Source organism: Juglans microcarpa x Juglans regia, chromosome 3D (genome assembly GCF_004785595.1).
Source record: "Juglans microcarpa x Juglans regia isolate MS1-56 chromosome 3D, Jm3101_v1.0, whole genome shotgun sequence".
NCBI lineage: Eukaryota > Viridiplantae > Streptophyta > Magnoliopsida > Fagales > Juglandaceae > Juglans > Juglans microcarpa x Juglans regia.
In genome coordinates this window covers 34,215,458-34,242,583 of record NC_054598.1, presented here as the reverse complement: position 1 = coordinate 34,242,583, position 27,126 = coordinate 34,215,458, and the positions used below count along the sequence as shown (strand labels likewise).

At 35.9% G+C, this 27,126-nt stretch overlaps 2 protein-coding genes and 1 long non-coding RNA gene across 4 annotated transcripts; 1 reads left to right on the top strand and 2 right to left on the bottom strand.

The window, feature by feature from the left end:
• The first annotated feature begins 1,510 nt into the window (after positions 1 to 1,510).
• LOC121254906 (WAT1-related protein At4g08300-like) lies at positions 1,511 to 22,059 on the top strand. Of its 2 annotated transcripts, XM_041155134.1 has the most exons (8): positions 1,511 to 1,794; positions 1,964 to 2,026; positions 2,711 to 2,827; positions 3,588 to 3,825; positions 3,960 to 4,118; positions 4,262 to 4,413; positions 4,760 to 5,013; positions 22,049 to 22,059. In XM_041155134.1, the coding sequence occupies exons 1-7, from the start codon at positions 1,583 to 1,585 to the stop codon at positions 4,986 to 4,988; spliced, it is 1,170 nt and encodes a 389-aa protein (XP_041011068.1). In that variant the 5' UTR covers positions 1,511 to 1,582; the 3' UTR covers positions 4,989 to 5,013; positions 22,049 to 22,059. The 2 variants fall into 2 exon arrangements, with proteins under 2 accessions (XP_041011068.1, XP_041011067.1); XM_041155133.1 differs by lacking the exon at positions 22,049 to 22,059 and having other exon boundaries at positions 4,760 to 5,086.
• Positions 9,986 to 13,147, bottom strand: LOC121254907. Its single transcript, XR_005938741.1, has 2 exons — positions 12,982 to 13,147; positions 9,986 to 10,238 (listed from the first exon to the last, which is right to left on the bottom strand). It is a non-coding gene; the product is annotated as an uncharacterized LOC121254907 (long non-coding RNA).
• On the bottom strand, positions 14,440 to 27,126 carry LOC121254905 (glutamic acid-rich protein-like). Its single transcript, XM_041155131.1, has 9 exons — positions 26,895 to 27,126; positions 25,666 to 25,771; positions 17,242 to 17,522; positions 16,947 to 17,052; positions 16,492 to 16,863; positions 16,330 to 16,406; positions 16,125 to 16,249; positions 15,410 to 15,691; positions 14,440 to 14,971 (listed from the first exon to the last, which is right to left on the bottom strand). The coding sequence occupies exons 1-9, from the start codon at positions 27,017 to 27,019 to the stop codon at positions 14,949 to 14,951; spliced, it is 1,497 nt and encodes a 498-aa protein (XP_041011065.1). The 5' UTR covers positions 27,020 to 27,126; the 3' UTR covers positions 14,440 to 14,948.

Sequence of the window (27,126 nt, the reverse complement as noted above, 5' to 3'; positions counted from 1 at the left end):
TTCATCACCACAGCATCAATCCATTAGATACAGTGAACCAAAATTAATGGTTTCTTTATGCTGGCCTCCACACGCCTACGTAGCGCAGTTTGACATCTCTCTCTCTCTCTAGCTCTCTCTCTCTCTAGTGCATTCTATTCTGTAAGGTGGGATTCCCACCAACTTGATTTATCTCTCTCGTTGGAATCCAAACATGAAAGCACCAACTTTGATCCTCCTGATCAAATTTGTCTCCCATTGTACTGTTCTTGTAAATTTGGGCCGGAAACACTAATGGTGAAAATTATATCCTCAATTAAGTATTATTGAGGATCTATATCCTCTCTTCCGTAAAACATATTTAAAATGTGAAAGACTTTCAACTCTACTTTTAAATTAATACTCAAGAAAAATAATAGGAATTGTTATAATGATAATGATGATCACAACGAGGTATAATTACTTAATTAATTAATTAAATTCACAGCCATAGAAGAGATGTTATATATAATATCTATATACGGCTATATTATATATATATATATATATATATATATATATATATATATATATAGTTACACCAAGAGAACGAAATCTATGAAAAGATCAGAAACGTGCATGGACATATAGATCATGATCATCGATATATCATTCCAAAACTAGTCGTACTATTCGGACTAACTGATAATTAATAATTAAGCAGGAGTAGTACTAGTTTACATTTGTTCATACATGATGTAAGTAAAAAATGCTTGGATTTCTAATTCGTGGGGTTATTTATTTTCCCTTTATTGTAGGCTTTTAGCCAATTGAAATAAGTCAAAAAAAAAGAGTGACGGATTAGACAGTTAATCTGATCATGTTTCTAAATGGCCTAGTAGCTAGACACAATATATAATGAAGTACTTGAAGTTGAACATATATATGTTCTTCTTCTTCTCGTTTTTTTTTTTTTTTCTTTTTTGTGTGTGTGTTCATGTTTTCCTTTTCGGTGATTGAGTTTGGAACCTACACGTGCCGCCACATCATTTGCACTAACTTTGCTCGCAATCGAGGTCAACATATTTACAGTTAATTAGAGTAAATCCCTGCATAATGAGTACTGAGCTCACTCAAACCATCTTTTTAGAAATATTGGTGTCCAGTCTTCGTAGCACCTACACTAGAAAAACATCACATAAGTACCCCACATGCATCACACGACAGAGCACTAAACATAATTTACATTGGTGGTCAATGAATCGAATCCCAACTTCCCATAAAAAAAAATAATAATAATAAATAAATAAAAGCATTATTATCATCATACAGATGGACGTACATAAACTTCTCCTTAAGCTGATTAATATTTCTATTTTATTTATGATGCTTCTATTTCGGAAAGAAGAGGAAAAATAGCGATTTATTTAGTTAATATTGGATAAGGGAATCTTAGGACCAGACAGGAAATTAACGCCTTTGGCATGTACTATTGGAGCCCTGCGCATAATGGGTTGGTTACTTTTCTTGTGTATAAGAAGGCCATTTCTCATTTTGGTGTTGGCAGCCATAGAGAAATTAGCAATTTGAGCGTGAGAGAGTAATTTGGGAATCTGACATAGAGATGGGAGACCAAAGGGTAGGTGGGATGTCTTGCCAATCGCTTAAGAAGGCAAAACCCTTCTTGGCTATGGTCTCCTTGCAGTTTGGTTATGCAGGAATGTACATAATCTCTATGGTCTCTTTGAAGAGAGGCATGAGTCACTACATACTTGCAACTTACCGTCATGTAGTTGCCACGATTGTGATCGCTCCCTTTGCTATTGTTCTTGAAAGGTTTCTCTCTGATCTGATCTTTCACTACATGTATATATATACCTGAGTTGCGTCGTCATCTTAATCTTCTGTAATATGTTGCATGCTATTCTGATTGAACAAGATACCTTTCAACTTTCTATATATACCAAAATATTTAAGCAATATCGTTTGCTTGTTTTTTTTACAGGAAAATACGACCCAAGATGACTTGGCCGATCTTCCTGAGAATTGTGTTGCTCGGTTTCCTGGAGTAATGCTCTTACAATATGATCTTGTTTACGTGTGTGTGTATATATATATATATATATATGCTTCCACGTGCATGCAGCGCACACATATATGCGTTAGCCTTGTCTGGTTGTATTTGTGGGTATATGTTTTTGTAATAATTTACCAAGTGATCGAAATAACGTTTTAATATTATTCCTAGGCATGATGCATAAAAAACTAGCTAGGTTTGGAGTTTGGCATCACCAATTGAAATGATGGAGATCAGAGAACCTTAAAACTGTTTTATCTTCACTTTGGCGACCGAATATAATATATATATATATATATAGTACTTTAAATTAACTTTCTGGAGGGAGGGCCAAGGGGGAATATATCGATCATGAGAGGGAAGCGTACTGGATATACATGATCTAGCTTGTTATGGTTTTCTTTTCTTTTTTTCGGTTCTTCTGTTTTTTTCTGTATCTACATATTCTTTTATTTAGATCGGGATCGATATTTCTATAATTTCGGACGTTCTGCATGAACTGATGCATAGCCCCGGCCTAAACTAATTTTATTTACCATCTCTTTGATACAAGAAACGGAGAGCTTGTTTTTTTTTTTCCAATGAAAGTCATGAAATATTTAATAGTACTACTAACTACTAAAACTTTAAGGCCTAATAAATATTAATATTGCTGGTACTATATATGCATGGCAGGCCAGTGCTTGATCAGAACCTCTATTTTCTGGGAATGAAGTACACCTCAGCAACTTTTGCATCTGCCACTGTCAATATGCTCCCCGCGATAACCTTCGTCATGGCAATCATCTTCAGGTATGAGTTTGACCTAGTTATGTCATCATTAGGTAATGATATTCTTGCAGCCGGTTCATTACTCATTTACTATTTATATTATATTTAAAATTTTTTTTATTAACTTTTTAAATATTTTTTTAACATTTGTAATCATTAAAAATAATTAAAATAATATATAATTTTACTAATAATCACTTTCTTAATCATTAAATAAAATAAAAATTTTAAAAATAATTAAATATAAAAAAATAATAAATGAGTAATAGAAAATTAATAATCCTATAATTTCCCGTCATCATTTACTAGTACAAATGAAAAAGTTACATGTAGCGTTAGGAGCCAGCAGCCGGGTGACATGACTGGGGCCGCATAAAAGGTTAGTCATTTCTGGTACCGGCCTAGAAGGTGCGTTAATCATCATCATTTCGCATTAAGCAATGGTCTAAAAAAATAATACTTTTTTGAAAACTTTGGAAAAACCAAAAGAAGTGCGAGTGCGAGCGCTAGCAGGTGTTTCACCTTTCTGGCCTGGAATATTCAAGCCGAATTAATTTAATGTGACGTTAGTAGTATGCATGATTCCTAAGTTTGCAAAATTATAAGGGGGCAAGAAAATTTCTTGGGGAAAAAAATAGCAAAAATAGTTCCATGGATGATTGCATGGGCGGGATATGAGCCTGAAAAACATCTATATATATATATATATGTGAGTTTTTACTGCTTGTGAGTGCATAATAACGAAATTAATTAATCAATGATTGTCTCATTAATTAATCAGGTTAGAGACAGTGAATTTTAAGAAGTTACATAGTACAGCCAAGGTGGTGGGCACAGTAGTGACGGTGATGGGAGCCATGGTGATGACTTTGTACAAAGGCCCCATCGTCGATTTCATTGGGGGGAGAGAGCAAAGCCACCACAAAGCCAGCACAGAGTCTGCAGATCAGCATTGGGTCACCGGGACTTTAATGCTCCTAGGCAGTATCTGTGGCTGGGCCAGTTTCTTTATATTGCAAGTGCGTAATATTATAAATATATATACAAGTTTTAATTTACTGTTTTGGATGATATATATATATATATATATATATATATATATATATTATGAAATTATAATCTGAAATATGGCATGCATCCTTGTGGAGATCAGTCATTTACGTTGAAGATGTACCCGGTAGAGCTATCTCTCACAGCTTGGATATGCTTAATGGGGATGGTGGAAGGTTCAATCGTATCGCTTATCATGGAACGCGACCTCAGTGTCTGGGCTATTGGCTGGGATTCAAGGCTCCTTGCTTCTGTTTACACTGTAAGCAGATTGCAATTAATTAAGCCATTTTTATTACAATCTTCTTGCTTTACTTTCCAAACCTATTCATATATTGTACATCATGATCAGTACACCAAAAGATGTATGCTACTACTAAAACCTGATCTGTAATTAATTAATAGGGGATAGTTTGCTCTGGAATCGCATATTATCTACAAGGATTTGTAAGCAAGGAACGGGGCCCTGTGTTCGTAACGTCTTTTAGCCCTCTGTGCATGATCATCACTGCCGTTCTCGGCTTCATTGTTCTAGCTGAGCAAGTCCATCTTGGAAGGTATTTATATATATAGTCTACCCAATCCTCAATTTATTTCAACTCCGTGTACATGAACATATCTCGATCGTAATGTGCTAGCTAGCACTACAAGAAAATTACCACTAATTATTTTCAACAAAAATGATTATTTTTTGTCAAAATAAGTTTGTTTTCGTGGTAAATACATTATCATCACAGATAATCTGTCACAAATGTTTATTTTTCTTGTAGTGCAGCTAGAATGCACATGGTGCGCGGCTTGATCGATCAGTATTTAGAGCAATGTCTTAACCTTCATGATGTGTTGATTATATATATATATATATATACATGTTTAATTGTTTTGCTGTGACTTGATGATCAGTGTAATTGGAGCCATTATCATAGTCTTCGGCCTTTACACAGTCGTGTGGGGTAAAAGCAAAGATGCTCCAAACTCAAAAGGTATAGTGGCCAATGAGAAAGGAACCCGAGAATTGCCAATCACAGACACCATTAGATCATCATCAATTATAACCACCACTACTACTACTGCTGCTGATAGCAACAACGATGCAGCTAATTCCAAGGTGTCAAAGATTCCTCATGCATGAACAGCGCCACTCCATCAGTACTAGGGTTTGGAAAGATTGTACACGATTTATATATAATCTCTCCCCCTTTTTTTCCAAAGTGGAACTGCTAGCTCTAACACTATAAGAAAACTGTTTATTTGTGATCAGTTATTTCCTGCAAGAATACCTATTTCTTGCTGAAAGTAGTCTGTTTTTGTCCCAAATAATTAATCACAAATGTTTATTTTTCTTGTAGTGTAAATATCATGTATCATGTTTTGATGTTTCTTCATAGAGATCGATTACAATGTCAGACAATATAAATAAATTATCACCAATTATGTCGATATATATCACATATGATCAAGTACGTACATAGGTAGTACGTACTGTACTAGCTGCATGGGTTTGAATATCTATATCTATATACATACATACATACATACATACATACACACACGATCCATTATCTTTTTTTCTTCTAGTACTTGATCTGCTACGCTTTGTTTTAGTTCTATTCGTAGACTCAACTTGTGCATTTTTTGCCTGCTAATACCAAATCTAATACAACCAATGTATGAACAACTATTCAAAAGGAAAAGGGAAAATTCCAACTTCTACTGCATGAAATTAATTCCAGTACTTAATCTGATCCATATTTCATGCTGTCAATTGCATTTGTGGCAATACTACTCATCAGTAGTACCTTTGCACGTCCGAACCCATTAGATTCTTTGGTGATGTGTATGTACATTTGGATATGTTTCTCTTATTTCGAAAGATTGCTTTCATGATCAGCACCTCGATCGCTGGCTTCATCAAGGTTATCATCGTGCCTAGCTCCTAACAAGCTTTTGCATGTTCGCCTCTCATTCTCGATCCTTTGTGTTCTTTGTTATATATTCTTTTATTATACTATATAAAAGGCTTATTTAGGAAAATCAAATATTTCGAAAACAAGATCAAACTCGCTTGAAAAATAAATGAGTTGTTCATAAATGTAAAATAAAACTGGATAATACATTCGAGTTTGACTCGTATTCAATTAAAAATTCAAAAATAAGGAATACTTCATGGCTAACTATCTAGTACTATTTCCTAAATATAAATAGTTTAATTATAAAGAGTTCTCACAAAAATAAACTCACAATCATATAATAGGCTGAGATTGAATAAACAACTAAGATCAAGCATGAATAAACAGTTTTAAGTTTGAGATCATTAGGAACATTATCGCGTATCTTATTTGCTAGAAATTAGAGCCATAGTTTTAGATTGCGTTTGGATGCTGATGTGATCTTAAATAATCTGTGAATAGTAATGAAAAAGTAGTGAATCTCTCTCCTTTTGTTCTCTCTTGAGAAAGTATCTAGGCTGTAGATGTGTTGAGTGTTACTCTAAATTATTCTATGTAGTAGACTTCATCACCAAGAGGAGACACTTGAGACTTGCTGGATTATTTGTTCAACCTAGATAAACTTGTGGAGCAACTCAATAAGTTGTGCTTGAGGTATTATGCTATGTTCTCTAACATATTCAATTTAAAATTGAAAAATAAGTACTTCATGACTAGCTATCTACTATTTTGTAAAAAATAATGTTTTAGTTACAAAGAGTTCTCACAAAAGCAAACTCACAATCATATAATAGGCTGAACAGACAACAAAGACCAAGCATGAATAAACTATTTTAAGTTTGAGATCATTAGTTACGTTATCGCGTATCTTATTCGCTAGAAATTAGAGCCATAGTTTCATGCTAAGTTTGGATGCTAAAGTGATCTCAGATAATATGTGAATAATAGTAAAAAAGAAGTGAATAATAGTGAAATATTTGTAAATAGAAATGAATAGTAGTGAAGTAGTCTCCAAATACAGCCTATGGCATGCTTTTATGTCTTCTTTAAATGATTTTGTTGGAAACATTTTTTAGTTTTATGTTTGTTTTGTTGTAATCACAAAGTATTGTTTCTCAATGTTTCCACATTGTTTGCGTTAGAGAAAATGTAAGGTTAGGATTGTAATGGAATTGAATTCGAGTGAGTCATGTTGTTATGAGTCTGATTGTAACGATGTCGTTTGGGAATGAATCACTTGGATTGAAACCTGTGTTGGATACAACGTTTGGGTTTAGAGCCAAACATTGTGTTTTTCGTCTGTTAGTTATTTCAAGTATTGTGTATGTTAGTTTATTTTGCAATTCTGTCATGGTTAGTTTAACAATTGTAAGAGTTAGTTACATGTAAGGAAAATGTGGGAATAAGGGGAATCAGAGAGAAAAGAAAGATGATCATATGGAATAGAGAGTAGCTTTGGAGCAATTCAGCTGCTTTTTTTCCCTTAGCAGTCTCATTGGGAATAAAGGGAATCAGAGAGAAAAGAAAGATGATCATATGGAACAGAGAGTAGCTTTGGAGCGATTCGGCTGCTTTTTTGCCCTTAATAGCCTTTAATGAGAATATGCTACATTAACAAATCTATCCAAAACATAATAAAGTTTATTACTCCATATCAATTGGAGAGCCCCTCAGAAAAAAAAAATACAAACGATTAAAAATCTACACAACCAGAAATGATTCATTGCCAGATACCAATCTCAGAGAATCATGTGCTGCTAATGATTGTGACCTAACTAATAACATTGACCTAGAGCTCACTATAACCCCACCACCATCAGAAGTTGGTGGCGTCTAGAATCCATTTGCAGAATCAACTAGAGAACAAAGATGCAGTGAATTGGGCCAAACCAATCATTTGTGGGTGGACGAAGAAACAAGTTGGGGATTAGATCTCTCCCTCCCCAGATCTCTTCTTCCTGTTGAACACCTGGGCATATCTCTTCTCTTGTGCAATTAGTTGTACTGAACAAGAAAATATTTTGCTCAGTTTTTTTTTCCCCTCAAAATACCAATCTTTTTGTAATTTTGTTTTGCTTTAAATTTGCCCCATCAAACAAAAATATTTATTTTTCCTCTTTCTTTCTTGTTTTGGCTACCATAGATGTCAAGATAATTTAAAGGTGCTTATAAGTCGATGAGGAGACTGATTAATCATATGAAAGGAGGAGATTTTATTCTTGTGGTACTGAACAACTTCAACAATAACAAAGTGATTGCCTTCTGTGAAATGGGGCCATCGTTAAGCGGGAAAAAAAAGTCATATTCTTCTCCTTCTTTTACTCATTATTAGAATTTACTTTAATTGCTTTAATTTATAAGATGCCAAAAATCTTTTGTTTACATTTCTCCTAGTCATCGACTCGAAACTAGAAAGTTTGGCCTCCATGGCTTCCAAAAAAGTTGCATAGTTTGATGACAGATGGGAAGTTAATCTAGGGCTAATTGGGGACGGAGAGATCTGAGGGTAAGAGAGGGAGATCTGAGCGTCAGAGGAGAGTGTGATTTCCTGGGGTGTGGTTCTATTGTAATTTAAATGAAAAGTCTACGTGTTAGTATATTATTGGTGGGCTGTTATTTGGGTAATATAAACCCAACCGGTCTGCAGGATTTCTCTATGGGATATTGTAAGAAGTGGTTTTTGTAAGGAGGTTTGGGAGCCTCGAAGTTACTTCCGTAGCAATCTATTTCTTCTAACAATTTATCCAAACACCTTGTGGGCATATTTCCTATTGCATTAGACCACAACATCTCATTTCCATTACCTTCCTCATTACAACATCTCATTTCCATCACCTTCCTCATTACAACATCTCAATAGAATTTATATTACATCCGTAATCTTCCATTTTCACCATCTTCATTACTACAATAGTGTTTACAGGGGAGTTCTAACACATGCTTGTCAATCTCGACTCGATTATATTGAAATCAAGTTCGACTTCATGTGACTTGAAATCCGTCTTGAGCTTTTTGGATTGCTAAAGCTACTCGAATACTAGGATATTCCTATGTTTAAACTCGGCTCAAGACTCAACTAAAACAAGAGTACTCAATTCGAGACATTTAACATTTTATAAATTTTATAATTGTAAGGAACAAAAATCTAAAATCAAGTTTAAAAAACTATATATAAAAAATACTTTTTATTAGTTACTAGAAATATACAATTAATCATACAAACTTCAAAATTTAAATACATTTTTTTTATTGACACCGAGTGTCCAAGAATAAAGTCTCGACTAATCCCAAGAGTGCACAAATTATCAACGAATGCACCTTGGGTAATTCATGAAGGGAAAGTTCTCCAAGTATGATTGCCATTAGAAATTGTTTGCACAGTACAAGATCAAACCTTATTCAGAACACCATCACGACCAAGGCCCTTACTACTTGAGCCAACCCCTAGAGTTTAAAATATTATATATATTAATTATTAGTTATATGTTATATATTATACAGTCTTAATATATATATATATATATACACTAGTAAAGGGCAAACACGTGCATTGCACGTGTGCCCAATTGTAAAAATATAAAAAATATTTAAAAAAATAATATTTATGAAATCTAAAAATATGTAATAATAAAAAAAAGGTTAATATATATAATTATAAAATGTAATAGTTTTGTTTATATTTTAAGATTCTCATTGATTATAAAAATAATCATATATATAATTTGTAGAATATTTATGATTATAACATAAGAATTTACACGAACATATTTATAATTATACAATGTTCTATTGTAGATAAAAAAAGTAACTATTGAAACAAATGCGTTGTCATCATAATTATAAATAAAAAGCAAGAGTTATCTCATAATTACATATGAATTTCTTATAGCTATACATTATAATAACTGGAAGTCTAGAAGAAAATTTTTGAAATGGCTATTCTGCTGTCCTAGGTATGTCATTGACAGATAATACGTTAAGTTTGTTTTGGCGCAGTTTCTCAAATTCATTCATAGATACACCCAAAACAATCATCCACTTTTTATCTTGAATCCTATTTGTAATGTTCTCTATGTACGAATGATTTTATACAAATAATCATCCACATTGGCTACTGTTAACTAATTTAATTATATACAAATAATTTTATACATATTATATTAAATGAATCAAATGACACAGTATATTTTAAAATAGAACAAATATATTAGAAGATATTAATATGATCACAAAAACAAATATTCATACAACAAAAATACAATGTGAACAGTTTATTTTGACTACAGGTACATTTATATAAATTTAAAAAAAAATTTTGAATAACATTTGATTAAATGATGTAGAAGGGAACATACCAGAAAGTACAATGGAAATAGAAGAAATTGACAACAACCGCAACAAGGAACAGTGAAGTAAGAACTAAAGCAGCAAACCTGAAAAAAAAAATACATTAAAAAATATTAGATCTATATTAATAAAATATATATTTTTACGTTATGAAAGTTTGTAATTATATTAATAAAACTATTATTGTTAAACCCATAGTCATTCAAAACGCCAGCATTGCACACCATCATAAAAGACGCAAACTATTACACCCAATGGAGAAACGGCGCCGTTTCCATCAAGAGAGAAACCTAATTTTACACCCACCACTATAAATACATCATTATCCGCATGCGCCTCCATTTCGTCCACTCGACATTGAGCTTCCCGTCTCGCCCTCTCTTTTTCCTTCTTTTTCTGAGCTTTCTTCTTCTCCTTCCCTCGTCTCTTCCATTTGCGTCCCATCTTTGTCTCACAAATCCTTTCTTGTTCTTGTCGCTCACTGCCTCTTCTTTCAACAGAGAAATAAAAAACAGCAGCTCTATCTTTATTTGTATTTTACGATATTTTACAAGTTTTTGTTTTCCAAATGCTACGAATCTGAAGCTCCATGTTTCAGATCTAAGTTTTTTTTTTATTTTTTTCGTTCCTTCGGCTGATATCTGTTGGTTTGTTCTTATTGATCTGTGTTTTACTTTTTTCTCTGCTCACTTGTTTATTTCGCATAAATAATTTTTTGTGAACTCATATATGAGATTTTTTTTCTCAAATTTTGTTTTTTCTTTCTATTTTTTTTTTGTTTTTAATTTTGGTTGCAGGTTTATTTCTCCTCAAATGCATATAGATCTCTAGATCTTTTCTTTGGATCTTCTCTTGCGATTGTTTTTTTCCCTGGCAGGTATTTCTCTTCTCAATAGATATAAGAATTTATTGATTTCATTTTTTTTTTTTTTTGCAATTTTTTTTTTTTGGGTTGCAGTGGTGATTTGTTTCGTTGAAGGAACTTTTTATTTCATATTCCTACAGATCTGTAGATCTGTTCTGCTGCTTTGGAAATGTTAATATTTCCTTATTTTGTTTCCATAAATTTTTTTTGTATCGGTTTCTTTATTTCTTAGCATTTTCTATTCTGAACTCACACAGATCTGAGATTTTTTCTCAGATCTGAATTTTTGTTTCCTTTCTTTTTTTTTCGTTTTCTATCTTTTTTTTTTTTACTATTATCATTTTTTTCTAAAAAATCTGAAAGTTTATTTCTCAGATCTTGAGGAAATGTTTTGCTATCTGTGCAATAATTTTTTTCTTTTTCTTGTTTGGAAATGTCTTTTCTTCTACTCTTTTTCTTAGTCGGTATGGATAATATTTGTTTGGATGTGATCTTAACACATTTATAATTTGTAGGTTTTGAAAAGTTTATTTCTTTTCGACCTATATTGTTCCTCTTTTTTGTTACTATGAGTTTTTTCATTCTGAGTTTAACAAATCTGTAAATACACATATAACACATCTTTTGATTTTTTTGTTTTTTTTTTTTATTTGTCGAGTTGAAACTCTTTATTGGATTTGGTCCTTGTACAACCTTTAGGGATCACCATATGTAGTTTTATTCTTCTAGTTTCTAGGCTATAATTTTTTAACTTGCACGCATAGCAACTGTCTGATAAACGTTTCATGGTTTGTATTTTAGCATATATGTTTAGATGATAAGCTTATTTTACGGTTTGTATTTTATGTAGTTTGCAGCTTGTAACTTTTTAATTTAGAAGTTTATGGTTTGGATTTTAACACATGTTTAGATGAGAACTTTATTTTAAAAGTTTTAAGTTTTATTGCACTAAATATTTGCTTTTATTTTTCACATGGCCTCTTTTGTTTATATCCTGAACTCACCAGATGTAGACATTTGTTGTACATCTCGTAAACTCTGACCAAGATATATTATTCTACAAAGTTTGATCTTTTTCAAATATATTTTTTTAGAATCTATAATCTTGTTCTTATTTTTAGAATCTGGACTTATGTTGACATTAAAATCCAGATCCGAGAAGTCTAAACTCAGATTCCCTCCAATAATTTTCTGTTTTTATCTTTATAATTCTCAACAGATTTGTACCTGTAACTCTAAATCTGATTTCTAATGCAAATTTGTTGGGTAACACATTTCTTTTTTTTTTTAGTTTGTCTATCTTCTTATCTGATTTTTTTTTCCTTATTGGTGGAGCAGTTCTCCTTCTCCAATTTGTCTCTTCCAGAGGAGGTAAGAAATGTTTGCAGATGACATGTTTGTGATTGTGTTTATTTTTTATTTTTTCTATATGTGATTATTAAGCCTGAAAGTGTGGAGTTGTAAAATATCAAGCGTATTTGTGTAATTTGTGTAAGTTAGAATCTTATTTTACAGCTTTTAACGATGTGCATATATAGTTTTAATTTTTCAGTTTATAGTTTCTAATTTTTTAACTTGCATATGTAACAACCATTTGATATGTAGTTTGTAGTTTGCATTTTAGCACATTTGTTTATATCAAAATTTTATTTTGCACCTTTTATTTAGCTGATAAGAAAAGCCAAACAATTACATACAATATTTTTTGAAAGTAAAAACCATATATCATATCTGTTCAGATGGTAATTTTGTTCTCAATTTAGTCTTCAGTTTGTGAACTTGTGTGTACCAACTATGTGATAAATGGTCTACAGTCTGGAATTTTTTTTTTTTAATTACGTCAATAAACATGCCATAAGAGCAGATATGGTATATGGCATAATTGAAAGAAAAACAAACAGACCCATATAATTATACTTAAAAATAGAGGGAAAATTTACTAGAGAAGAAAAAGAATTACATACCTAGTTATTTTTGAAACTTCAAAGCGAGAAACTAATCTATCAACACTGAGCCACTGAAAGTTTGTACGATGTGAGTGAGAGGATTTTGATTTTAAAAGTGCTGAACGTAAGAGGAAATGGAGTAGAAAGTAAGAATGAGTTTTGATTTTATATGAATCGAGAAGGGGTGAAACCGGAAGAACAAAAGGATAAGAACAAAAGTAAAAATTATACAATTTTTACTATTTTGATAATACCATACTGCAAACGGTCGAAAAGGTGGTAGACGTGGAGAGGACGTGAAGGACTATCCAATTTCTACAAATTCGAGATTAACAAATGCCAACGATCCAAGCGGTCACCGCTTCGTCAGGGATGCGAGAAAAGCATATCCAAAATTTAAAGAAAGTATATCCAGTAAATAAAGAAAACAGATTAAAAAATTAATTAGAGAAAAATAGTAGAACTTACAAGAAGTCTGTAAGAAGTGAAAAAGAAAATAAGATTAAAATATATTGTAAAACCGACACCACTCTGCAGGGTTATTTCCGTATAAAAAAGGTGATTTTACACAAAAGCCTATTCGGTGCAGACGGTTGTCAAAGGGGAGCCGAACTAAACAGTAATTTAATAAGAACAGCAGCACCAAAATTGGCAAATAGGCTCACTAATTCAAGGGCCCAACTGTAAAATATAAAAGTCAAAGAAGTCAAATGTCAAAGCAAGATAAAAATTAAAATACATCACTGCAGAATCCAAGGACGGATGTGGAAAATAGATAGAAAGCGAAGGACAAAAAAGGAAGAAATAAAACTAACATAGGACAGCAGACATCACTGAAATGAATTGAAATTCAGGGATAAAATTGGGAAAAACAATCGACGAAAAGCAGAGATGTAGGGGTGAAATGAACTGAAATGCAGGGGCAAATTCGAGAGAAATGATGGATGACAGCTGCTTATTGACGCTTATTACATATAACATATACACACACACAAATGAGCTAACAAAACCAGTCAAACTTTATACAAATTAGCTTATACACATTATCAAGTCTAACAAGTCTCCTGTATAAGTTTGTACCGTTTAATAATTAAACCTAATTTATATTTGGAAATGGCCTAATCGATGATATAATCGAGCCAAATTCAAACTTAACCAAGTCAAATTCAATCTCAGTGTCTGGTAGCCTTGTTTGTTTACAGTCTTAAGGCTTCTTTCTTCTTTCTTTATTTTTTTTATTATTATTATTTTTTAATCCGTTTAATAATCTATCTCGATTCACGCTTACTGATCACCAAATCTGCCTTCTCCGAAGGACCTTTTCTTCTTCTTGTATGCTCCCAATTAAGGCATCTCAAAACTTGTATCACAATGGGAGGGAGAGTCGTGACATAATGTTTTGTATCAGGTGGAGTCTCGATAGGGTTTTCAATCATGCATGCATGTTCCATTAATTGGTATCAATGTAACAGATTGTTTTAAGCATGACTGTGGATGAGATCTTTTGAATTTCCCAATATTGAAAGTAAATTACAACCAAAGGTAAGAATCTTATCATGGGTTGTCCAATTCTAGTTACCAGACTCAAAAACAGAAAAATGTTTGCCTAATCAACACTACTGAGAGAGAGAGAGAGAGAGAGAGAGAGAGAGAGAGGTTGGGAGCTTCTTTGGGTGGTAAAACTAATCAAGAGAGTCCCACCTCATGCCTTTGTCACTTGTCATTGCAAACGACACCAACTTCTTACTAATCCTAAATGATTGATGACTGTACTACTTTCTCCTGCCAAGGATATACGCCTTATGAGAGTCACTGATACAGCTGAAGTTGAAAGTCCTACTTGGCAAATTCTCCATCAATGACTACCACTGCCACACACAAAACAAGATTGGGAATAGCAAATCAAATTACAATATACATTCTTACGCTATCGGTTCAGGCTTCTGTTATGAGCAGTAATCTTGCAAGTCTTGCTTATAAAGAATTTAATCACTGTCCTCATCAGCATCTGCATAAAATGGTTGGATGTTTAGTAAGGCAACGGAGTAGTAGCTTTAGAAGAGTGCAATTAAAAGACTACAGCAACCATTAAACAAGCGACTTGGAAAGGTTTACTTCAATACTTTCTTGGATGTGATAGCAAATTAAATTTCCAAATTCTGCATCACATCCAGAACAGCAAGAAAACTAATTACAATAAAGAACATCTCACACCACATTTAGCAGCTTTTCTCAGACTAAGAAACAAGGTATCCTTCCTGTATTTGTTTGATTACGAACTCTATATCATATTTCCCATATTGTTCTCAATATTAATGGTATTCTAAGAACTTACCAAAAGAGACACATATAATTAGCTCAGAAAGATTAAGTCAAGCTACTGTATTGGTTTACATAAGGACAAAAATTCTGGACGCAAATTAGCTTTAGCATAAATCTAACTTACCCTCGTCAAACTCTTCACTCTGACTGTCATCATCACCACCATTATCATCATCTTCTTCATCATCATTATTATCATCTTCTACTTCCTCCTCCTCATCATCTTCATCATTATCTTTATCAGTATCTTCAGCATTGTCACCCTTGCTTTCAACTGGAATTTTGGGCTTTGGAGGAGCTACAAAACTGGATGTAGACCTTCTACGAGAACTCTGTACAATATTGCTCATGTCAATGCCTTCAAGTTCTTTTGCTCTTTCCTTTCTCTTTCTAACTTCCTTGATTTCTGAGCATAAGATAACATATCGTGTCAATCCTTGTATACAAGTGCATGCAGCTTGGCACCTTTCAGCATGCAAGGGTATACACCTCCACACTCATAAAGACCTTAGCCTAAACGGGCGGACTCATAACCAAATGAAAGGAAGAATAATGCCCAAACTAAAGCATTTTTAATGGTATTTGAAGAGAATAATTTCGAACTACTTCTCTGGAACAAAATGAACTACAGTAACAACAAATAAAATTACTTTTTCTTCATCATTTGGATTAGGCTACTGCTGACAAGAAATGATTTCCATAGTCTTCTAGAACATCTTTGTCCTTTTACTAGGTTTCAAAAACATTGTTCAGGAATAAATCATATCAACTTAGTAAGCATACTAATTCACAGTCAAAGATCAAGGATCACACCAGAGATAAGCTAAATAACATCATACCCTTTTCCGAAGGATTTGCGGATAACCCTTCTTTGGATAATATTTCCTCCAACTCCTTTATCAAGTGGGCCTCACGTTTGTTCTCAGGCGCCTGCTTTACTTTCTTGTAAATTGATGGGGGAACACTGTGAAAGAGATCAAAATGTTAAGCCATCAATCTGGACAAAGTTCTACAGCAATAACATGCGAGTCAAATAAGAAAAACCTCATTCCACACGATTTGATTACTGATTTCAGATGCTCCACACGTTTCCCATATGCAGGATTTGAAACTTCTTTCTTCTGCATTTTTTGGGGAACAAATGTGCTTCAACAAAGAGTATTTTATTTGATCACTTTTAGGAGCTGGAAAAATAAGAAAGATAACCTTCACAGGTTTCTCTTCAGATGATTCAGAGTGACCATTTTCAGAGACATTTCCACCATCTTCTGCATCACTATTTTCCTCTGGTATTGTTTCTGCAGCCTTCCTCCGCTTCCTGCTAGATATGTTGGTCTCCTTTACAGGTCTTCCACGTTTTTTAACATCAGTGTTCCGCACCTTTCCTTTTGGGATGCTTTTCTTTCTAGGTTTCACTTCTTCATCTTCTTCTTCTTCCCCATCATCCTTGCTGTCTGATGAATCAGAACTCTCATCACTGCCGACCGTTTTGGATGCTTTCCTCTCGGAATTTTTCTTAACATTTTTCTTGACAATACTTGCAAGTTTTTCTTCAGAAGGTTCACAAGATTTCAATACCTGATATATGATAAAGAAGGTGAACGCAACGTTAGACTGTCTGAGGTGCTTTTAGAAGTTAATGATCCAACATATTTACCCACGTCATCTAATTGCTGACTAATGAACTTTTTATAGGAGTCGAGAGTATATTTCTCAAGTTCAAGATCTTCCTCCAGAAGTCGACGAAGTCCGGCCATCGTAACCTTCCTGAAGACAAAAACAGATTTTTTTTTTTTGTGTGTGGGGGGGGGGACCAAATGAAAATGGAAAGTGAAGAAACAATGTAAATGAGTACCAAAATGTATCAAATAAAGTGGCCTAGGCTATGATGAATGTCAAAGTAAATTGATGCAATAGCTGAATTTGGTAACAAATCTGCAGGATCAAGCAACATACTCAGAATTAGCTTTGATATAAGAAGATCTTTTTCTAATAGCTTTCTTTATTGTGCTCTCACTTGGAACCTCTTTATTTTCACTGCCTTTAGCTTCCTCGTGTTCAAATTTGGTTGTTTTATGTCCTGTCAAAAGACCCATAACTGGAGAGTCTTCTGAGTCCTTTACATCTTTCTTGGAATGAAGACCCTCTGATGAATCTGCCACTTCTCTATTCACGTGTTTTTCCCCCATCTCCCCAGACGTCTTAGAGGCATTGTCAGAATCAGCACCATCTAAGCACTAGCATTTAGAATAGAACAAAACATTTAGCCAATCATAAAGCAATGACATTTTTATACACCCCTCCCAACAATTAAAATCCATACACAATATTTGTATCAATGATTAGAATTGAGACAAAATTGTTTGAAAACATATAAATCCTAATGCAGTGAACTATCTATCATGCTGACAAGGCAACTCTCCAGTTCACCACAGGGTTAGCCAACAAGCAACGGGTTAGCCAACAAGCAACATAAAAACCAAAGGCCTACCAGTCCACTAGAATTTGCCACTATTTGACTACTCTGCTTATGCAGCTTATTAGGGTGGAGTATAAAATATTAGGTTCATTAGAACCCTTGCAGAATCTTTCCAAGCCATACACGACAACAGATACATAACTAAGAATTAAAAAATTATATTAATAGTATTAATAATACTAATTATAATCAAAGATGGTAAAATACTGGGTTCCGACCATTGAATGCATTTGGAATGTTACAATAAAAAATGTATAAGACATGGAAATTGTGATGACAATATCTAGTAGACTCAAATATACCTAAGCTAAACAAGCATGAACACATCTACAATGAGAATTACCGTAAGCCTAGATCTCCTCCCCTCACTCCACACAGGCAAAATCATTGACCTTCTTTGGCAAGCCTTGTATATCAATCATCAGTGGTCTCTACAAAGTCTTTATGGAGTTTCTTAGGCTAATGTAACCAAATGTGAAAAGGCATTTTCCAACCTCAAATGATGTACCACAAGGACGGTCAACCCTTTCCCAAACTTCTGTGCTTTTCTCTGTCAATCCCCTAGGTGCACTGACTGGTTTACAGAATTCATAACCAAATGGGAAGCCTCAAGAGCTTTAACTTCAGTCAATCAACTTGATCTATACTTGTATATATTGTACATTTTATACTAAAAAAAAGTCTTTTGAGTGTGTTAAATCTTTTTCCTTTTCATAATTTTTCATAAGACTGGCTGATCCAACTTCCTCATTTCTCCAGCATTGTTAAATTGTATTCAGTTTTCCCAACAAGTAAAAGGGTTGATTTTTTTATTTAAAAAACTGTTATATGCAATGTACTGAGTGATACCTACTTGATTTTTCCCCTCCTTATTTTCTCTCCGTACACTTTTTCTGTTTTTTTCGTCTGTTTTGGTTGGTGATGCTGTTCATGGGAGGTTGAGTGAGGGATGATTGCAAGTATGAGTAGGAATACAAGCATGTTGAATGCTGTCATTATTGATCGTAAATTCTTTGAGGTAGTTAGAACTGTGCGATGGGTGAACATTACAGAAAGGGGGCGGAAGTTGGTGAGGAGTCTTCACTTGGAGCTAGCCTCGGCATGGTGGTTCACTAAAGCTCTGGAGGACTGCTTGAAGATGGGAGGAAGGGAGTTTTATTCAGCACATAGAGAAGGAGACAAGGGCTTCATAGCCCAGAGATGCTCAAACTCCCAAGGGGCCTTCATGTCGTTGGTGGAATTCAAACAAGGGGGTAGGAGAAACAGCATTTTTATTCCTGAAGGGAGAGATAGGAGGGGGTGGAGAAATCTGGTAGAGGTCTTGAGGGAGGCAGGAAGAGAAGTCCGTGTAGCTGGGCAGGCACCTCCAATGGTGGTAGTGACGTCGGCAGCTCAACCCTCGAAATCGTACATGGAGGTGCTGCAGAAACCCTGTACTTGAGGTCCTGCTAGTCTTGGCATGAGATGTGTTGTTGCCATATATGCAGAGAAGTGTAAGGGGGGTGGTGGCAGTGGTAGGGATGATGTTGGCCTTAATAAGGAAAACTTACTGAGGGCTCCGTCAGTGATGCAAAATCAGTTGAACGAGATGCAAACTAATCTAGTTGGCTTGATACAAGTGGTAGAGGAAGATAAAGTGGAAGAGGTGATACGGTGCGTGTTGAAAGATTTTCAGAAGGGATCGAAACGATGTGTAGAGGGTGTAAACGAGGGGGATGTGGGCTTGGGCCATGGGCTTGCTGAAGGCTGGGTTGGAGGCTGGGCCTACGGGAGGGCTGGGCTTGGGGAAAGGCCCACTACAGGTATGGTGGCATGTGAGCTGAAATCTGTGAATCGACGTTTCGGGGGACACGAAAGGGGCTAGCACAACGGCGCGAGAGCCTGTGCCGACAGCGCCACCACTGGCACAGAAAATGTCGCTGGTCCTTGGCGAGTCTTCTGGTGGTGCGACAGTGCCTGTGCTGTCACCAGAGAGGGAGAAGGGAGTCCTCGATAGGGCCTATAATGCTGATGGTCGTGTTGTGCTTGAGGCGGCTGATTTCAAGGAGGGAGAAATTGTGGGAAATGACGAAGGAGTTGAAGGGGTTTTGGGAGCCACGCTGTTGAGGGAAAGGTGCCACTGGTTCTAGACATGCCGGAGTGTTCTGGGTTGCAACAGAGTGTGTTGTTGGGTGGTAGGTTGTCACAGAACCTGCCGATGGAGGGAGGGGAGCCACTGTTTGAGGAAGACTTGAAGGTTCTGGAGAGGGGGAAGGAGGTGGAGGTGGAGGTGGAGATGGGGGAGGTGGAAGGGGACGATGCACTGGTTCTTTTCAACCCATTTCGTGTGAAGGATATGCTGACCAGTTTAGGGCGTTGTTAATAGCCATAGAGGCAGGTCATCTACAACAGGGAAAAGGGCCAAAAGGAAGCAGGGAGTTGAAGCGGCTCGATTGGTCCATTAACTATGATGGAAAAAGGGGAGTGCAAGTCGTGGTAGGAATAAAGGGAGGGCTGGATTTGTTGTTAAATGAAGCCCAAAATTCTGATTCGGAATGTTAGGGGGTTGAATAAGAACAATAAATGCCTCCGAATAAGATCATTGTTATGACAATGGAAGATGGACATTATTTGTTTGCAGGAAATGAAGTTAAAGATCATTACAAGAAGAACTATTCGGAGTAGTTGGAGCTACCAATATGTAGGATGGACATACTTACCTTCTAAGGGAGCTTCGGGTGGAATTTTGGTCATGTGGGACAAGAGGGTAGTGGAGAACATTGATGAATTTGTGAGAGATTACTCAGTGAGAGTTTCCTTTAATAATTTTGTAGATGGCTTTGAATGGGCCTTTGCTGGGGTTTATGGGCCAAAATTAGATAGTGAACGACGGTTGCTTTGGGATGAGCTGGCAGGCCTATGTACTTGGTGGGATGTTTCGTGGTGTATTGGTGGGGATTTCAATGTGACAAGATTTCCCAATGAAAGATCGAGGGAGGGGCGACAAATTCAAGCTATAGTGGACTTCTCAAATTTTATTTTCGAACTAGAACTCATGGACTTATCACTCATGGGAGGTGACTAAACTTGGTCTAACAACCAAGTCTGGTCAAGGTTGGACAAATTCCTCATTTCTCCTTTATGGGAAATACAATTTTCAGAGTTATGTCAGAAAAAACTTCCTTGGGTATGCTCTGATCACTTTCCTATAGTGTTAGATTGTGGAGGAATTTCAGGGGGTAGAAGACTGTTCAAATTTGAGAATATGTGGTTGAAAACGGAGGGATTTGTGGAATAGGTTAGACAATGGTGGAATTCATATCAACCAGAGGGCACCCCGAGCAAGGTCTTGGCTGGAAAATTAAAAGCTTTGAAGGTGGATTTGAAGATATGGAATGAACAGGTATTTGGTAATGTAACATTACAAAAGAAGAATCTCCTTCAGGAATTGCAAAGCCTGGAGGGTGTGGAAGAAGAGAATGAACACAAAGGCCAAGTTGTCTCAGAGATATAAAGGTTGATATTGATGGAGGAGATCTCGTGGAGACAAAAGTCAATGGCAATGTGGCTTAGGGAGGGGGGTAAATGTTCAAAGTTTTTTCATCGAGTTGCAAACTCACATAGGAGGTTTAATGCCATTGAATCCATGACTATTGATGGAGGTTTATCATCAGATCAAGCAGCAATTAGAGAGCATGTTGTTGGACACTTTAAACAATTGTTGACGGAACCGTATGCGTGGAGACCAAAGGTAGATGGTCTAGCTTTTGAGGCCATTGATCATAACAGTATGGTCTGGTTAGAGAGACCATTTGAAGAGGAAGAGGTACAAATAGTAATCAAAAAAATGAATAAGGATAAAGCGCCGGGTCTGGATGGTTTCACTATGGCATTTTTCCAAACTTGTTGGGAGGTGGTGGAAGGGGAGAGTATGCAAGTTTTTCAGGAATTCTTTTCGTTTGGAAAATTTGAGAGAAGTTTAAATGCTACTTTTATTGCACTTGTTCTTAAAAAGGTAGGTCGAATAGAGGTGCAAGATTTCAGGCCTATTAGCCTTGTGGGCAGTATGTATAAAATAATTGCCAAGGTTCTTGCCAACAGGATGAGCATTGTTATGGATAAGATTATTTCGAAGTCCCAAAATGCATTTGTGAGAGGTAGACAAATTTTTGACTTGGTTCTTATAGCTAATGAATGCTTGGACAGCAGGCTTAAGTCGAGAGAATTGGATATCTTATGTAAACTAGACATGGAGAAGGTCTATGACCACGTCAACTCGAATTTTCTGTTCTATTTGCTAAGTAGATATGGTTTTGGGGAAAGATGGCAGGGGTGGATGAAGCATTGTGTGACAATGGCTTGGTTCTCGATTTTGGTAAATGGTGATCCTGTGGGTTTCTTTAATAGTTTGCGGGGGTTATGACAAAATGATCCACTATCACCACTATTATTTGTGCTTGTGATGGAGGCTCTTAGTAGAATGGAGTCAGCGACGGTAGAGGGGGGGGGGGGTTTAGGATTCTCAACGGGAGCTGCTAACCATGACTCCCACCATTATTTCTCATTTATTATTTGTAGAAGATACGTTGTTGTTTTGTAATGATGAGGCAGGACATATTCAATCTTTGAAGGCCATCTAGCTATGTTTTGAAGCGGCATTCAGATTAAAGATAAACCTTGCTAAAACAGATATGGTTGTGGTGGGTGAGGTAAGAAATATTAGAGGATTGGCCAACATATTGGGGTGTGTGGTTTCTTCGCTGCCATTGAAGTATCTTGGTCTGCCGTTGGGAGCAACTTTCAAAGCCAAGACAATTTGGGAGTAGGTGTTAGAGAAATTAGAGCGTAGGTTAGCCGGGTGGAAAAGGTTATTCTTATCGAAAGGGGGGCGAATCACACTTATAAAGAGCACTCTTTCCAACCTTCCCACATATTTATTGTCTTTATTACCCCTTCCGGCGAGCATTGCAACTAGGATTGAGAAACACCAGCACGATTTTATGTGGAGTGGTATGGGTGATGAGTTTAAATTTCATCTAGTTGGTTGGGATAAAGTGTGTACTCCTTTGAGAGATGGTGGGTTGGAGGTCCGTAATGTGAGGTTCTTCAATAAGGCTCTATTAGGGAAATGGTTGTGGTGTTATAATCATGAGAGAGAAGCCTTATGGAAATGGGTGATTGATGCAAAGTATGGGTGTGCAAGAGGGGGTTGGTGTTCTAATGAGGGGAGGGGGGCTTACGGGGTAGGGTTGTGGAAATATCTAAGGCAAGGGTGGGGGATTACTTGAGTAACACTCGGCTGTGTTTGGGGATGGCAACAAAATTAGTTTTTGGGAGGATGTGTGGGTGGGAGATTTGGCTCTTAAGGATGCTTATCCTAATATTTTCAAAATTGCACGAGATAAGGAAGTTATGGTGGCAGATGTGAGGGCAATTAGTCAAGGTTCACAGGTGTGGAATATCAACCTCACTAGGGAGGTACAAGATTGGGAAGTGAGTGTGCTGGAGGAGTTCTTCAACTTGCTGTACAACATCACTATTGGGGTCCAGCTGAAGACACGATGGAATGGATACCTTCTAAGAAAAGGAAATTCTCGGTTCACTCCTTTTACGATATACTTTCAGCTCAAACTAGGCCTAATTTCCCGTGGAAGAACATATGGAGGAGTAAAGGACCTCCCAAGGCTGCATTCTTTGTTTGGACAGCAGCTCTAGGGAAGATCCTAACCATTGATAATCTAAGGAGGAGGGGAATTATTATTATGGACTGGTATTGTATGAGCAGAAATAGTGGGGAATTGGTAGACCATTTACTACTACACTGTAATTTTGCAAGGGACATATGGAATTATTTCTTTAGCAGTATGGGACAAGCTTGGGTAGTGCCGGGAAGGATGGTGAAACTACTAGCTAGCTGGAGAGGGATTGCAGGGACACCACAGATTGTAGCAATATGGAAGATGGTTCCTATTTGTATTTTTTGGTGTATTTGGAGAGAACGGAATGATAGACTTTTTGAGGATCATGAACTTTCCTCGGAGGATTTTAGGAGAGTTTTTTGGAAGACTTCATTTATGTAGGCCATTGCTCTAGAGTTAAATGGTCTCGGCTTCCATAACTTTCTTGTAAGAGTTTCTAGTTCTTAATTTGGTGTACTCATATGTATACCTCCGGTGCACTTGGGCTATGCCTATCTTTATCAATACAGCTACTTATTACTTACAAAAAAAATAATAATTTTTCATAAGTTAGAGACTATTGATATGAAAAAAGGGTAAATTTTTCAGGAAAAAGGGTAAATAGTCCACATGGAGCATACAAGAGAAAAAAGTAAAGAGATCCGGAAGGTTCTAGGAACTAGAACAAGAAAGTATGAAATGTGCAGCCATTCAGTGGTGCAAAGTTCTGAAAGGATTAAGCTTACTCATGGAAGCAACGGTCACTTCTTGCCTCTGGTGGTATCTTTGTAGGGAGAGGAACGGTAGAAGTTTTGAAGATCGCTAACGGTCAATGGACAAGAATAGAGCTTTCTTTCTTAACACTTTACTCCATTGGTCGATTGTATTAGACTTCAATGGTTTGAATATCCATGAATTCCTTGTATCCCTAGTTAATCATGCCTAGTTGTTGCTCTTGTATATGTCCCGTGTATCTGGGTTATGCCTAGTTCTTGTCAATAAAACTCTTATTTACTGATCAAACATAATTTCTCTCTCTAAATGCACCACATATTTTTTAATCAGTAAATAGGAATTTTATTGATGACTCTCCAAATGCACAACATTAAACATATTGGAATTATTTTCCACAATGTATTGGTATGATGGCTATTGAATCTCCCTTTTAAACACCCTTCTCTTGGAAGGGACTTGTCATAGCTTGTCTTCACCGCCTTTTCTCAAACAAACGGCATAAAATTGATTAATAAAAACAAAAATTTCCACTGCCCCATTGTGAGGCAATCTAATAAAATCTACATCCCACTGGTATGAATCATTAACATACTAAAGGTGACCTACCACAAAAGCATATCTGGCACGCACAATATTGTATTAACTATGAGATGGTTACCTTGAGAGATTGAACTCCATGCCATATATCATTCCAAAACCTTATCCTAGAAACGTCTCCCACCCATATTTAATTCACCGAGAAAACCCCACCTATCCTTGGTGGATATTCTTTCATAGACCAACCTCATATGTCCAATTAACCTCATTGAACTCTATCTGCCCCAAGAGCTACCATATTTGGCATCCACCCCATACTGTCACAGCCATTTTCCCAACAAACCTCCATCAAACTACCTTTCGGATATCCAAACCTCAATCAGAGATTGAAGAATACATGGTTGACCAATTAACCCAGTGAGATTTAGGTCTCTCCCCATACCACCCCAAAGAAAATCCCTTTGTACTTCCTCTCAGGGATTACCAACTCTAGGAAAATTAGATAAGGAAACTTAAATCAATGTACCCAAGCCACTTTTAGACAAGTAAAGTCTCTTCTGGCCAGTCAAATACCACTCCATCTTTTCAAGAATGTCATCCCATGATTAAGCCTTAAAAGAAGCTCCTAGAGAAAGACCAAGACATCATTTGTAAAGATACAAAAGCAAGTCAAAGATATCATGGTGCACATTCAGGTTCATGTTCCTAAGGTCAACCTCTCATCATCTAATCAGCTTTGTCAACCAACTCCAATTCTTTTTCTGGTGTTACTATCATGGTTTTATTTCCCTTTACATTAATTTGCATTCTTGAAAATGACACAAAATAAGATACAATACCATGAAACAACTCGCCTACATTCGGACATAATTCAAAGCTGAATGGAAAGCATACCAATTGTAAAATTTTCTACCCAAAATTAATGTATTTCAATTATAAGAGAATGAAAATTTCCTAAATCCAAAGAGGTACCTCCAGTAAGCATTGCTTTACAAGTCTCTTATGCACATCCAAAGCATACGGCTCCAACCCCAAGTCTTTCTCTAACAATCTCCGTACCCCCTCAAATGTCAAAGAACTGCATTTCAAAAACAATTTCACAAGTAACTCAGCTTTTGAATAACCCATGACACGCTCGAGTCACAAAATTCTCACTAATATACTAATGAAACAATATAAAGCAAATAGATTGCTTCCACTATCATGCAAAAAAAAGATAGTTAAAAAGTTAATCAATGAGTGATATAAGCCAATAATTGAATTCATTACCATCAACACAATCAGTAAATTCTTCATATATGGCAAAGAATCATATGCATAAAAAATTGACTTACAACAAAATTCTTCAATCTAAATTTGGGGCATATGAAATACACCAAAAATTGGGCAATATTACTGACCTACAGTAGTCAGTAATTCTGTTTGTGAGTCGTTTATTATCAGCAGTGTCATAATTCCTGTGTACTTGGGTTGTTTCCCTTTGTGTTTCGGATCAACTTACCTTGCTTATAAATAAAAGTTACCTACATTTCTTTTTCACAAAAAACAAAATCTAACCATTGATAATATACATACATACATACATATGCATCTAATATATGTTTGTATGTGAGCGTGTATGTGTGTATCTTGTTATTATGGAAAAGGCATCGGGAAACAACAAGGGAGCTAAATAAATATAAGCAAGCAAACAAGAATTTTGTGTGCTTCTGCAAAAAGCTTATGGCACTCCCAAACAAGTACAAGAAATAGACATCTAATCAAACAGCAATAGAAAGGTACGCTCCGATAAGAAATTTAAACTATTATACAATCTTCAAAACCCCGCAGAGTTATATTTCACATGAACATACTTCTATGTTAATTCTGATCCTATATGCCTCTATATTCCCTAATAGAGCCCAGAACACGGAAATCCTTCAAAACCCTGAAATCAAATGTACGCATAGAACTCCTAATCAATATTCTGCAAAATAACTATTGCTACTACCGCACGCGCACACATACAGAGACCTCCTATTGACCACAAGACTCTTACTATCAATTAAAACAAAACACCACAAAATTAGAACGAAAAACACTGTTTCTTCATTGCCAAACTACAGCGTTTCGAGCATCTCACAGCCGAGAAATTAGCCTGTCTAGTACAATTGATTACGACACGAGAACGACATATAGAAGGATGGAGAGAGAGAGAGTACTCGGATTGTTCTTTGAAGTGTGCAACGCGTGAGCCCATAGCGTCTTTGATCTGGGACTCGATATCGTGTGCCAAGCCCTTGGCTTCTTTCGTAGGGGTCTCGATATCTTGTGCCGCCTCCGCCATTCTCTCTGTGTAGATAAGACTGACTATGGAGTCAGCTAGTGTTTCGAAGTTCGAACTACAACAGGTCTCTGTGCTTAAAACCTTGGAACGAAGGAAAGGGGAGAAGA